General features: G+C 45.1%; 1 protein-coding gene across 3 annotated transcripts in view; it reads right to left on the bottom strand.

Moving 5' to 3' along the window:
* The window catches only part of LOC139542703 (helicase ARIP4-like), a 101,628-nt gene that overhangs the window by 16,652 nt on the left and 70,492 nt on the right, over positions 1-14,484 (bottom strand). For all 3 annotated transcript variants that reach the window (XM_071348468.1, XM_071348470.1, XM_071348469.1), the window contains 3 exons: positions 13,130-13,267; positions 7,870-8,093; positions 2,240-2,422 (listed from right to left, as the gene is read on the bottom strand). In XM_071348468.1, coding sequence (XP_071204569.1) covers positions 2,240-2,422; positions 7,870-8,093; positions 13,130-13,267 — 545 coding nt within the window. The remainder of the gene's footprint in view (positions 1-2,239; positions 2,423-7,869; positions 8,094-13,129; positions 13,268-14,484) is intronic.

Below are 14,484 nucleotides of genomic sequence, written 5' to 3'. Positions count from 1 at the left end.
GAGAGAGAGCGCGAGGTGGAGAGAGAGAGAGCGCGAGGTAGAGCGAGAGCGTGCGCGAAGTAGAGAGAGAGCGCACGAAGTAGAGAGAGAGGGCATGAAGTAGAGAGAGAGCGCATGAAGTAGAGAGAGAGCGCATGAAGTAGAGAGAGAGCGCGAGGGAAGTAGAGAGAGAGCGCGCGAAGTAGAGAGAGAGAGCGCGCGAAGTAGAGAGAGAGCGCGAGGTAGAGAGAGAGAGAGAGCGAGGTGGAGAGAGAGTGTGCGAGAGGTAGAGAGAGAGAGCGTGCGTGCGAGGTAGAGAGAGAGCGCGTGCGAGGTAGAGAGAGAGAGCGCATGCGAGGTAGAGAGAGAGAGCGCGTGCGAGGTAGAGAGAGAGAGCGCGCGCGAGGTAGAGAGAGAGAGCGCGCGCGAGGTAGAGAGAGAGAGCGCTTGCGCGGTAGAGAGAGAGAGCGCGAGGTGGAGAGAGAGAGTGCGAGGTGGAGAGAGAGAGCGCGAGGTGGAGAGAGAGAGCGCTTGCGAGGTAGAGAGAGAGAGCGCTTGCGAGGTAGAGAGAGAGAGCGCGAGGTGGAGAGAGAGCGTGAGCGAGGTAGAGCGAGAGGGCACGTGAGGTAGAGCGAGAGAGCGCACGAAGTAGAGAGAGAGAGCGCGCACGAGGTAGAGAGAGAGCGCACGCACGAGGTAGAGAGAGAGCGCGCACGAGGTAGAGAGAGAGCGCGCACGAGGTAGAGAGAGAGAGCGCACGTGAGGTAGAGAGAGAGCGGTAGAGGAAAGAGAGCGGTAGAGAGAGAGAAAGAGCATGAGCGGTAGAGAGAGAGAGAGGTAGAGGGAGAGAGCAGTAGAGAGAGAGAGCGCGAGCGGTAGAGAGAGAGAGAGAAAGGTAGAGGGAGAGAGAACAGTAGAGAGAGAGGGAGAGAGAGAGCGAGATAGAGAGAGAGCGCGAGCAGTAGAGAGAGAGAGGTAGAGGGAGAGAGAGAGAGAGAGAGAGCAGTAGAGAGAGCGGCAGTGCGCGAGAGAGAGAGCGGTAGAGAGAGAGCGGTAGAGAGAGACAGAGCGAGAGAAGTAGAGAGACAGCGGTAGAGAGAGAGAGGTAGAGAGAGAGAGAGAGGTAGAGAGAGAGAGAGAGGGAGAGAGAGAGGTAGAGAGAGAGAGAGAGGTAGAGAGAGAGAGGTAGAGAGAGAGGTAGAGAGAGAGGTAGAGAGAGAGGTAGAGAGAGAGGTAGAGAGAGAGCGGTAGAGAGAGAGAGAGGTAGAGAGCGGTAGAGAGAGAGCGGTAGCGAGAGAGCGGTAGAGCGAGAGAGCGGTAGAGAGAGAGCGGTAGAGAGAGAGCGCGAGCGGTAGAGAGAGAGAGAGAGAGGTAGAGAGCGGTAGAGAGAGAGAGCGGTAGAGAGAGAGCGGTAGAGAGAGAGCGGTAGAGCGAGAGCGGTAGAGCGAGAGCGGTAGAGAGAGAGCGGTAGAGAGAGAGCGGTAGAGAGAGAGCGCGAGCGGTAGAGAGAGAGAGAGGTAGAGAGAGAGGTAGAGGGAGAGAGAGAGGTAGAGGGAGAGAGAGAGAGCGGTAGAGAGAGAGAGCGGTAGAGAGAGAGAGAGAGCGAGAGCGGTAGAGAGAATAGAGAGCGGTAGAGAGAAAGAGAGAGCGATAGAGAGAGCGGTAGAGAGAGCAGTAGAGAGAGCAGTAGAGAGAGAGAGCGGTAGAGAGAGCGGTAGAGAGAGCAGTAGAGAGAGAGAGAGCGAAAGAGAGAGCGGTAGAGAGAGAGCGCGAGCGGTAGAGAGAGAGGTAGAGGGAGAGAGAGAGGTAGAGGGAGAGAGAGAGGTAGAGGGAGAGAGAGAGGTAGAGGGAGAGAGAGAGGTAGAGGGAGAGAGAGAGAGCGGTAGAGAGAATAGAGAGCGGTAGAGAGAAAGAGAGAGCGGTAGAGCGGTCGGTAGGGCGGTAGAGAGAGCGGAAGAGAGAAAGAGAGAGAGAGAGAGAAAGAGAGAGGTAGAGAGAGAGAGATAGAGTGGAAGAGAGAGAGAGAGAGCGGTAGAGAGAAAGAGAGACCGGTAGAGAGAGCGGTAGAGAGAGAGGTAGAGAGAGAGAGAACAGTAGAGAGAGAGAGCGCGGTAGAGAGAGAGTGGTAGAGAGAAAGTAAATTACCTCAGTCAAGAGATTACAAGATAGATTCACACACCTCCATTGCATTATGTCCAGTATGTATAAACAGAATAAACAGAGCATGTAAAGAGAGAAAAGAGTACACACAGCCACTTACAGGAACGATGGCGAGCACGGTGTGGGCCTGCGTGTGTTTAAGCAGGATGTCTATAAAGGAGATGACCTGCAAGGTCTTGCCCAGGCCCATGCTGTGGGCAAGGATACAGCCGAAGCCACTGCTGCGCTTAGACCTCTCCAGAGACTCCACCAGGTTATCATACAGGAACCGGATCCCACCGATCTGATGGAGGGGGAGAAAAGAAAGGAGGAAGAGAGGGAGAGACAGAAGTAGCGAGATCATTAGCAGATTGATAAGTCTGTTAATTGTTATATTTGTTTGACTGCATGCATTGTATACCATGGCTGTCTCCGTGGGCTCTATGGGGTTTGGCAGAGGCAGAAAATCTTAATTGAAAGTGCTTTTTAGGCTTAATATGGATCTGGGAAATTGGCCCTATAACTGCTAGACTGCCTGTGCAAACAAGAGAATCCATGGCCCTATTGAGTCAGTGGTACCATGGTTGGTAGATTGATTATGTATGAAGAGAAAACTGTTTGATAGGCTTGATATTAGGGTTGGGCGGTATCCCGACTTGCATATCGTCATACCGTCTTTCTCTCACCCTGGGAATTACAGTATTACCAGCTTAGTACACAAGAAGGTGCCAAAAACACTAAAAAACACTAAAAAAGCCCATTGATGGTAATAAAATTAAGTAATTTAACAGTAATAGCAAATTTCCATGGAGGCTGGTAGCCTAATATGCTAACGAGCACAAACGAAAATAAACAAATTGCAAAGACAGGCAATCCAGCTCATAAAGTTATGCATATATAGGTAGGAGTTATAGGTAGACTTCTACTCCAAATCAAATCTAATTGTATTGGTCAGCAATGTTAATGCGGGTGTAGCGAAATGCTTGTGCTTCTAGTTCTGACCGTGCAGTAATATCTAACGAGTAATATCTAACAATTCCCAGCAACTACCTACTACACACAAATCTAACAAGTAATCTAACAATTCCCAACAACTACCTAATACACACAAATCTAAAGGGGTGAATGAAAATATGTGCATATAAATATATGGATGAGCGATGGCCGAGCGGCATAGGCAAGGTGCAGTAGATGGTATAAAATACAGTATATACATGTGATATGAGTAATGTAAGATATGTAAATATTATTAAAGTGGCATTATTTAAAGTGACTAGTGATCCATTTATTAAAGTATCCAGTGATTGGGTCTCAATGTAGGCAGCAGCCTCTCTGAGTTAGTGATGGCTATTTAACAGTCTGATGGCCTTGAGATAGAAGCTGTTTTTCAATCTCTCAATTCCAGATTTGATGCATCTGTACTGACCTCACCTTCTGGATGATAGCAGGGTGAACAGGCAGTGGCTCAGGTGGTTGTTGTCCTTGATGATCTTTTTGGCCTTCCTGTGACAACGGGCGTTGTAGGAGTCCTGGAGTACAGGTAGTTTGCCCCTGGTGATGCGTTGTGCAGACCGCACCACCCTCTGGAGAGCCTTGCGGTTGAAGGCAGTGCACTTGCCGTACCAGGCTGTGATACAGCCCGACAGGATGCTCTCGATTGTGCATCTGTAAAAGTTAGTTAGGGTTTTGGGTGACAAGCCAAATTTCTTCAGCCTCCTGAGGTTGAAGAGGCGCTGTTGCTCCTTCTTCACCACACTGTCTGTGATGTGTACGCCCAAGAAGTCCACGATCATCGCCTTTGTTTTGTTGACGTTGAGTGAGAGGTTGTTTTCCTGACATCACACTCCGAGTGCCCTCACCTCCTCCCTGTAGGCTGTCTCGTCGTTGTTAGTTATCAAGCCCTCTACTGTTGTGTCATCTGCAAACTTGATGATTGAGTTGGAGGCGTGCACGGCCACGCAGTCGTGGGTGAACAGGGAGTACAGGAGAGGGCTGAGCACACACCCTTGTGGGGCTCCAGTGTTGAGGGTCAGCAAAGTGGAGATGTTGTTTCCTACCTTCACCACCTGGGGGAACAGCATTCTTACATAGGTATTCTTTTTGTCCAGATGGGACAGGGCAGTGTGCAGTGTGATGGCCATTGCGTCATCTGTGGACCTGTTGGGGCGGTATGAAAACTGAAGTGGGTCTAGGGTGGCCGGTAAGCTGGCAGTGATATGATCCTTGACTAGCCTCTCAAAGTACTTCATGATGACAGAAGTGAGTGCCACGGGGCGATAGTCATTTAGTTCAGTTATCTTTGCCTTCTTGGGTACTGGAACAATGGTAGCCATCTTGAAGCATGTGGGGACAATAGACTGGGATAGGGAGCCATTAAATATGTCCGTAAACACACCAGCCAGCTGGTTTGTGCATGCTCTGAGGACACGGCTAGGGATGCTGTCTGGGTCAGCAGCCTTGTGAGGGTTAACATGTTTAAATGTTTTACTCACGTCAGCCACTGAGAAGGAGAGGGGGGGGCCGCAGTCTTTGTTAGCGAGCCGAGACGGAGACACTGTATTATCCTCAAAGCAGGCAAAGGTGTTTAATTTGTCTGGAAGCATGACGTCGGTGTCCGTGACGTGGCTGTTTTCCTGTAGACCCTGCCACATACGTCTCGTGTCGGAACTGTTAAATTACGACTCCACCTAGTCCCTGTACTGGCATTTCGCTTGTTTGATTGCCTTGCGGAGGGAATAACTACACAGTTTATATTCAGCCATATCTCCAGACCTCTTTCCATGGTTAAATGCGGTGGATCACGCTTACAGTTTTACGCGAATGCCGCCATCCATCCACGGTTTCTGGTTAGGGTAGGTTTTAATGTTCACAGTGGGTACGACGTCTCCAATGCACTTATTTATAAACACACTCACCGACTCAGCGTATAGGTCCATATTGTCCTCTGAGGCTGATAGGAACATATTCCAGTCCTCGTGATCAAAACAATCTTGGAGCGTGGCTTCCGATTGGTCAGACCAGCGTTGAATGGTTCTCGTCACTGGTACATCCTGTTTGAGTTTCTGCCTATAAGCCGGGACAAGCAAGATAGCGTTGTGGTCGGATTTGCCAAAGGGAGGGCGGGGGAGGGCTTTGTATCCCTCAGGGAAGTTAGAGTAGCAGTGGTCAAGAGTATTAGCCCTTCGTGTTGCGGAATCAATATGCCCGATAAAAATTGATGACTTTCACGTGAGTCATTATTTATGAAGGTATCTTTACTTTTACTCAAGTATGACAATTAGGTACTTTTTCCACCACTGCATTGTGCAAATGAACACATTTTTGAACAATGCAGTACTGGCTCTCCAGCAGCATGTCTTAATTTTTAAACACTTTTTACCCCTTTTTCTCCACAATTTTGTGATATGCAATTGGTAGTTACAGTCTTATCCCATCGCTGCAACTCCCGTACGGACTCGGGAGAGGCGAAGGTCGAGAGCCATGTGTCCTCTAAAACACGACTCTGCCAAGCCACACTGATTCTTGACATGCTGCTCTCTTAACCCGGAAGCCAGCCTCACCAATGTGTTGGAGGAAACGCCGTACAACTGGCGACCTTGTCAGCGTGCATGCGCCCGGCCCGCCACAGGAGTCGCTAGAGATGGGACAAGGACATCCTGGCCGGCCAAATCCTCCCTTAACGACTCTGGGCCAATTGGGTCTCCCGGACTTGGCCGGCTGCAACACAGCCTGGGATCGAACCCAGATCTGTAGTGATGCCTCAAGCACTGCAGTGCCATAGACCGCTACGCAACTCGGGAGGCTCCAGCAGCATGTCTACAAGCTGTGTGGAGTCTGGAGTCGCTAGGGCAACAGGCCTGCCTGCTCTGCTTGAAGAAGAGGGGGGAGGAGCAGACAGCCGAGAACGGAAAGGATAAAAAACACAAGGAAATCAATATGGCAGTGGCAGCTGTGCAAACAACATCCAAAGGGCTTTGACTTCTCAAACAGGGCAGAAAGCTAACACAATATGATGCTTGTCACCTTATTAATTTAGCCACTTACTTAGATAGCAAGTTAAACTTAGAGGTCGTGTTAACGCAGAATTCTGTGTTTGTCACGAAGGGAAAAATAAATATCTTGCTGCGTTTGGAAACGCAGATCTAAAATGGTTCTTATTGTACTTTCTGCTCGACATCAGACTAACTTATTTCCTTCAGTTGCACTTCTAAACTGGGATGAGAATTCATGAACAGGCATTCTATCAGCAGACAGCGCTCTGACTGATGTGGAGCTACTTTTCTCCATCATTCTATCAGCAGACAGCGCTCTGACTGATGTGGAGCTACTTTTCTCCATCATTCTATCAGCAGACAGCGCTCTGACTGATGTGGAGCTACTTTTCTCCATCATTCTATCAGCAGACAGCGCTCTGACTGATGTGGAGCTACTTTTCTCCATCATTCTATCAGCAGACATCGCTCTGACTGATATGGAGCTACTTTTCTCCATCATTCTATCAGCAGACAGCGCTCTGACTGATATGGAGCTACTTTTCTCCATCATTCTATCAGCAGACAGCGCTCTGACTGATGTGGAGCTACTTTTCTCCATCATTCTATCAGCAGACAGCGCTCTGACTGATATGGAGCTACTTTTCTCCATCATTCTATCAGCAGACAGCGCTCTGACTGATGTGGAGCTACTTTTCTCCATCATTCTATCAGCAGACAGCGCTCTGACTGATGTGGAGCTACTTTTCTCCATCATTCTATCAGCAGACAGCGCTCTGACTGATGTGGAGCTACTTTTCTCTGTGTAGCCAGAAACTTTTCGGCAGTAAAATGAAATATTAACTTTAAGCAAAACGTTAGAAAATACATTTCCTATGATACGCCTAAACATTAGAAATATGATGGCCCTACATTGTTTTGCAAAAAAGACTTCTGTTGTCATCGAATCAAGATAAAGCTATTTTATGCTGAATGTGGTGCACTAATGTATTTTCTGTGAAGGAAAACTATAGATGCACATCCCTGATCACTCTATTGAAGCAAAAAAACACTGTTGACTCAATATAAAATGAGACCCCTGTCAACACACAGCTGGACACACCTGCTCCTGCTTTATCCCGTTGTACAATAATGTGACAGGTGAAATAAGAACGCAATATGCTTCAACCCCCAACTCATTCCACAAGTTGACTGCAGGTATTTACTTAAATTGTTACAAATATTAGAATGTATTGAAGGTATTGGAAAAACCATCCCGTGACTATTTCCAAATACCCTGGTATACGGTATACAGTGATCCCTCGCCACTTCGCGGTTCACTTATCGCGGATTCGCTATTTCGCGGATTTTCATAATGCATTTTTTTTTTTTTTTGGTGCATTGTGCTCTGCATTCTGATTCGCTAAAAACTCACTCCCGCTTCTTGTATCAAAACATGCTACGAATTGTGCTATCATTTTGTCGTCTCGTGCAGTTATGTGTACGTACATAAAACAGCTTGGCAAATTTACATTAAGTTGGCCAAATTATCTTGTAATTTCGAACATCTCCTAAACCCATAATGTCGACGAAACGGCCTACACGTGAGTCACTGTATTTGTATACATGTAATAGTTGCTAATTGTAAAAAAAAAAAAAGTTTTCTATTTCGCGGATTTCACTTATCGCGGGTCATTTTCGGAACGTAACCCCCGCGATAAACGAGGGATTACTGTATACCGCACAAGCCTACTTGATATTCTACTGAGGGAATCCCTACCTGGTGAGGTTTGACGGCCCGGACCAGTTGAGGGGAGAGGAACAGGTCTACCTCCTCAGCAGGGTGGTTCAGGTTGACCAAGACACGCCCCAGGGCGTCCGGTTGGTTTACAGCGTCGTTGACGTGGGCGTCGCTGGCCTCCTCCGACCGCTCCTCCTCCTCATTGGTGGACTCGCTGCTGATCTGTAGGGCGTCGTCCTCGCCGGAGCTGAGCTCGATCACGTCTATGGTTGAGAAAGGAAAAAGAAAAGGGGGGGGGGGTCAAGGTGTTTTTGTTAGAAGAGCATTGTAGATGGAAATGGAGAAGCATTTAATATATCTACAGTACCAGTCAAAAGTTTGGACACCTACTCATTCAAGGGTTTTTCTATATTTTTACTGTTAATATATAATAGTGAAGACATCAAAACTAAGAAATAACACATATGGAATCATGTAGTAACCAAAAAACTGTTAAACAAATCTAAATATATCTGTCCTTTGATCTGATGAGTCCAAATTTGAGATTTTTTGTTCCAACCACCATGTCTTTGTGCGATCTCCACGTGTGTGGTTCCACCGTGAAGCATGGAGGAGGAGGTGTGATGGTGTTGGGGTGCTTGCTGGTGACACTGTCAGTGATTTACTTAGAATTCAAGGCACACTTATCCAGCATGGCTACCGCAGTGATACGCCATCCAATCTGGTTTGCGCTTAATGGGACTATCATTTGTTTTTCAACAGGACAAAGACCCAACACACCTCCAGGCTGTGTAAGGGCTATTTGACCAATAAGGAGAGTGATGCATCAAATGACCTGGCCTCCATAATCACCCAACCTCAACCCAATTGAGATGGTTTGGGATGAGTTGGACCGCAGAGTGAAGGAAAAGCAGCCAACAAGTGCTCAGCATATGTGGGAACACTTTCAAGACTGTTGGAAAAGCATTCCGGGTAAAGCTGGTTGAGAGAATGCCAAGAGTGTGCAAAGCTGTCATCAAGGGTGGCTACATTGAAGAATCTACTTTGAAGAATAAATATAAATATGTTTTGATTTGTATAACACTTTTTTGGTTACTACATGATTCCATATGTGTTATTTCATAGTTGATGTTTTCACTATTATTCTACAATGTAGAAAATAGTAAAGAATAAAAATCCTTGAATGAGTAGGTGTGTCCAAACTTTTGACTGGTACTGTACATAATACCCATATGTTTCAATTGCATTGTGTGGCTGCCTTTTGATCAAAACAATCATTTTCTATCATTATGTTACACAATATTGCCTAAACAAATAAAATATCAAACATTTCATTAGTTTCAATAATTCAATAATAAGTGTTTCAATAACACTATTTATCTCCAAAAGAAGACATCTGTTTTCACAAATCTATGAAATCACACATTTTTCTGGCGTCATGTTTGTCTTAGTATCTTCAGGCAAACAAATCTTCAAAAAAGTTCTTCCCTGGTCTGGTTTCAAATAACAATGTAAAAAATATATATACACTGCTCAAAAAAATAAAGGGAACACTAAAATAACACATCCTAGATCTGAATGAATGAAAGCACCGCCAGCATTCAAAAGTGACCAAAACATCAGCCAGGAAGCATAGGAACTGAGAAGTGGTCTGTGGTCACCACCTGCAGAACCACTCCTTTATTGGGGGTGTCTTGCTAATTGCCTATAATTTCCACCTGTTGTCTATTCCATTTGCACAACAGCATGTGAAATTTATTGTCAATCAGTGTTGCTTCCTAAGTGGACAGTTTGATTTCACAGAAGTGTGATTGACTTGGAGTTACATTGTGTTGTTTAAGTGTTCCCTTTATTTTTTTGAGCAGTGTAGAAACATCTAAACTGGTCCCCACGTCATCTATATTAAGTGATAAGTTCCACAAACTTGTGCCATTTTTTGAACTACAGATGTGGCCTAGAAGAGGGGAGGAGAAGACGATAGAGAGCAGGCTTATGTAAGTCTAGTGAATGGAAGCTTATACAAGCTGGATTATAGTGGTGGGAGATGGGTTTACATAACGGGCAGAAATGTTACTGCGCTGGCTGGACTGGAAACTGCCTGGGCTGGAAGCTGCATGAGGCTGGGAGCTGCCTGAGGCTGGAAGCTGCCTGAGGCTGGAAGCTGCCTGAGGCTCGATCGAAGCTGGCTGAGGCTGGGGCTGGCATTAACCAGACATTTTCTCCATGCCTACCCTCTCATCCAGGACTCAAAAACGCAGGGTGAGTTGGAAGGGGGTTCAACTGGGAATGGATCTGTTCAATGTGGATCTATGCCCACAAACAGTCAGGTGTATGTATGTGTGAATAAGTGACACACACACACAGAGAGAGAGAGAGAGAGAGAGAGAGAGAGAGAGAAGAGAGAAGAGAGAAGAGAGAAGAGAGAAGAGAGAAGAGAGAAGAGAGAGAGAGAGAGAGAGAGAGAGAGAGAGAGAGAGAGAGAGAGAGAGAGAGAGAGAGAGAGAGAGAGAGAGAGAGAGAGAGAGTGTGTGTGTGTGTGTGTGTGTGTGTGTGTGTGTGTGTGTGTGTGTGTGTGTGTGTGTGTGTGTGTCTGTGTGTCTGTGTGTCTGTGTGTCTGTGTGTCTGTGTGTCTGTGTGTGTGTGAGTCATGACCAGTGGAGGAAAAGCACATGATGTACCCACCAGAGCTTAGTTCTATACTGTAGCGACTCTCCTGCTCTAGCTCAGCTGATCTAGCTCAGACAACTGCTCAGAGCCAGTCGGATACAGCACACCCCAGTCCCTACGTACCCCATGCTGTCATTTTGATGACTTTACATGACGTACTTTCATAAAGTACACTGCAGCGAGACCATTTCCCTTAATTGACCTACAGTAAGCATCTAACCCACATTTGATTCCATTTACAACACATGAAGAACAGAGAAATGGGTCATAACGTCACCAAGCATATAAAGCATGGCAGTCTTGCCGTTCTAAATCCAGCAGTGGTTCAGGAAGCATGTTTGGTGTGGGACCCTTGAGTTCAATTGCCATATTTTTGTGCTCTATTAACTACAGTGTGACTTGGATATTCATCTGATAACATGTCAAATTCATAAAGATCACTGGCCGAATGTTGTTGATGGAAATCCAAGAATGACTGGAGCAGAGTTCCTCAGTATTGCACAACCAGGGCAGGTATTCAAAGCGTAGGAGTTCTGATCTAGGATCATTTCGGCCTTTTAGATCATAATGAATAAGATAAAAGGTACAGGGGACCTGATCCTAGATCAGCACAGGAGGACCACAATCAGTCTCAGTTAGGGCTGTGGCAGTCACGAAATTTCGTCAGCCGGTGATTGTCAAGCAAATAACTGCCTGTTTCAAGGTAATTGATCACTAATTAACATTCACATTTAGCATCTCCTGGCTTCCACACATTTTAAAAAGTCGAATAAATCCATGTAATTTAGCGTACACCTTCACAACAAATCCATTAATTATTTTAGACAGGTCTAAAGAAGCATGATATGAAGAAAATGTAGTCTATTTCAGAAGAACAGAATAGCATACTCTGAGTTGTCCTTATGTTAGGTCCTGATCTGGCTATGCCAAATGGCTGTGGGCTACAATGGGCTATCTGTTTTGATTTTTAATACATTGAAAGGCTGTATGATGAGACTAATGATGATTTGAAAAAAGTTGCTTGAAAGGCATGAGCTCTGCTTTGTTTTTTTGCGAAGGAAGTACACACTCCAATAGTCTCACAATTTGACATTCTCAAATATCTGCTGCGCAATCTGAATCGTTTCTCACTCCCATGGCTCTCTGTCACGTAATCGGTCTTTATCACAGGCTACAAGTTAAGACAGACACATCGGGACACAACTGCGTGTGTCCTTATCCAATTGCAAGGTGCATATTGAAGATATTGGAATAAGTGTCCACATTTACTTTTCGTCAGCCAACAAGATGAGTAGGCCTAATGAACAGCAAAAACACTAGACTATGTCAATCTACTATCCCCCATAGTACAAAAGTTGACCTATTCTATTCTGTGCAATAAATAAATATTCCAAACATAGTCTGGGACAGTTGTGGGATGAGATAGATCCTAAATGAATACAACCACTATGCAATGAGGCTGATGCAACAGATAAGAACGTTTAGCTTCAAACGTTGATAGCCTAAAAGTTGATTTCTTCACATTATAAGCGCAGCAATGCGCACATGGCAGTAGGCTATAAGCGTGAATGTTCCATTAGCGGAAAACACCAATATCAAAAGTGATCGCAAATGTAATTATGTATGTAATGCTTTTATTATAAAGGTGCATTTTTATGGTGAAAATTATCTTCCCCAAACTCACACGCTGCATATATATGCCAGTTAGGCTCTATACCCCTTGTAAGTGGATTAATGTGCTTACATTTTAAGAACTTATTTGGCCACTTTAGTTGTGATACAAACCTTATTAAAACATATATGCCAGGCTACGAGGTGTGCGACTATGATTCGAACAAGTCACAAAAAAAAGGCATTGTTTCTTATGCTGGGCAACATTCACAAGTGATAATATATAATTCACAAGTGATAGGCTAATATTGTCATCCATCAGTCTATTCTTGATTTAATCTTGTCTTTACATATACTAAATAATATATGTGTGACATTAGTTTTGATTTAGGATGGACCATTATCATGCACCTGCATCGAAAGAGGGGCAGGGGAATAAATACATGTAATCTGTGCGCTAAAATAGCGAATGGAGGACGCTTTTCCCTGTGGTTTATTTTCATGCCAGCCAGGTAGGCTATACTCCTGTTGTAAATTTAAGGAATGTGATTAATATTAGGAAAGTTGAGAGAAAAAATATAGTAGGCCTAGCCTATAGAAAGCTGATGGTATCCTCCTCTATATGCATAGCCTATAAAAATGTTGCCCAACATGAGCTCATGGGTTCTCATTAAGTGTTTAATTAGATATTCGATTACATTTGCATTGATGTCAGAGTGATAGAGGGACAATAGAGTGCTGAGTACCAGGCAGTTATCAAGTTTGGTAGGCTACTAATGACCAGCAGGAGCATCAGAGCTTGGAGAAGCCTAATTACCGTGACTAAACGGCCATGTGGAATTTGACTGTCTTCGCGACTCGTGACCGCTGGTGTGACGGTAATACGGTTACCGCAACAGCCCTAGTCTCAGTTAACATGTGTAATATAATGTATATTAATATGTCATGTGTGACAGACCCTGGGGCTTCTCTAGCTTGATGAGGGACACTAAACAGCGTCTCATAGTGAATGGGGTCGCACCTTCTTTGGGGGCGTGTGCTTCTGGGACCAGAGCTTTGGAGTCGTCTTCTCTGACGTTAGTGCCTCTGTTACTGATGTCCAGGCAGATCACATGATCCCGTTTGGCCAGGCGAGTAGACACACTCTGAGACAGATGTCCTGGAGGGAACAGAGGGAGAGATGCAGTAGTTAATCACCTGAGTGTGTTAAGTATTAACCAGTGAATTTCTATTATGATATACAGTATCAATCAAAAGTTTGGACATCTACTCATTCAAGGGTTTTTCTTTATTTTTTACTATTTTCTGTGGAATAATAGTGAAGACATGAAAACTATGAAACACATTTGGAATCATGTAGTAACCAAAAAAGTGTTAAACAAATCAAAACATATTTTAAATTCTTCAAAGTAGCCACCCTTGATGACAGCTTTACACACTCTTGGCATTCTCTCAACCAGCTTTACCCGGAATGCTTTTTTTCTTGAAAGAGTTCCCACATATGCTGAGCACTTGTTGGCAGCTTTTCCTTCACTCTGCGGTCCAACTCATCCGAAACCATCTCAATTTGGTTGAGGTTGGGTGATTGTGGAGGCCAGGTCATCTGATGCAGCACTTCATCACTGTCCTTATTGGTCAAATAGCACTTACACAGCCTGGAGGTGTGTTGGGTCATTGTCCTGTTGAAAAACAAATGATAGTCCTACTAAGCGCAAACCAGATGGGTTGGCGTATCGCTGCAGAATGTGGTGGCAGCCATGCTGGTTAAGAGTGCCTTGAATTTGAAATAAATCACTGACAGTGGTCACCAGCAAAGCACCCCCACACCATCACACATGCTTCACGGTGGGAACCACACATGCAGAGATCATCCGTTCACCTACTCTGCGTCTCACAAAGACATGGCGGTTGGAACAGAAAATCTAAAATTTGGACTCATCAGAAAAATGACAGATGTCCATTGCTCATGTTTCTTGGCCCAAGCAAGTCTCTTCTCCCTGGTGTTTTTTAGTAGTGGTTTCTTTGCAGCAATTCGACTATGAAGGCCTGATTGAAGCAGTCTCCTCTGAACAGTTGATGTTGAGATGTGTCTGTTACTTCAACTCTGTGAAGCATTTATTTGGTCTATAATTTCTGAGGTTGGTAACTCTAATGTACTTATCCTCTGCAGCAGAGGTAACTCTGGGTCTTCCTTTCCTGTGGCAGTCCTCATGAGAGCCAGTTTCATCATAGCGCTTGATGGTTTTGCGATTGCACTTGAAGAAACTTTCAAAGTTCTTGAAATTGTCTGGATTGACTGACCTTCATTTCTTAAAGTAATGATAGACTGTCATTTTTCTTTGCTTATTTCAGCTGTTGTTCTTGCCATAATATGGA

Source organism: Salvelinus alpinus, chromosome 17 (genome assembly GCF_045679555.1).
Source record: "Salvelinus alpinus chromosome 17, SLU_Salpinus.1, whole genome shotgun sequence".
NCBI lineage: Eukaryota > Metazoa > Chordata > Actinopteri > Salmoniformes > Salmonidae > Salvelinus > Salvelinus alpinus.
Note: the sequence above shows the minus strand (reverse complement) of the source record. Positions and strands in the feature narration are given on the sequence as shown.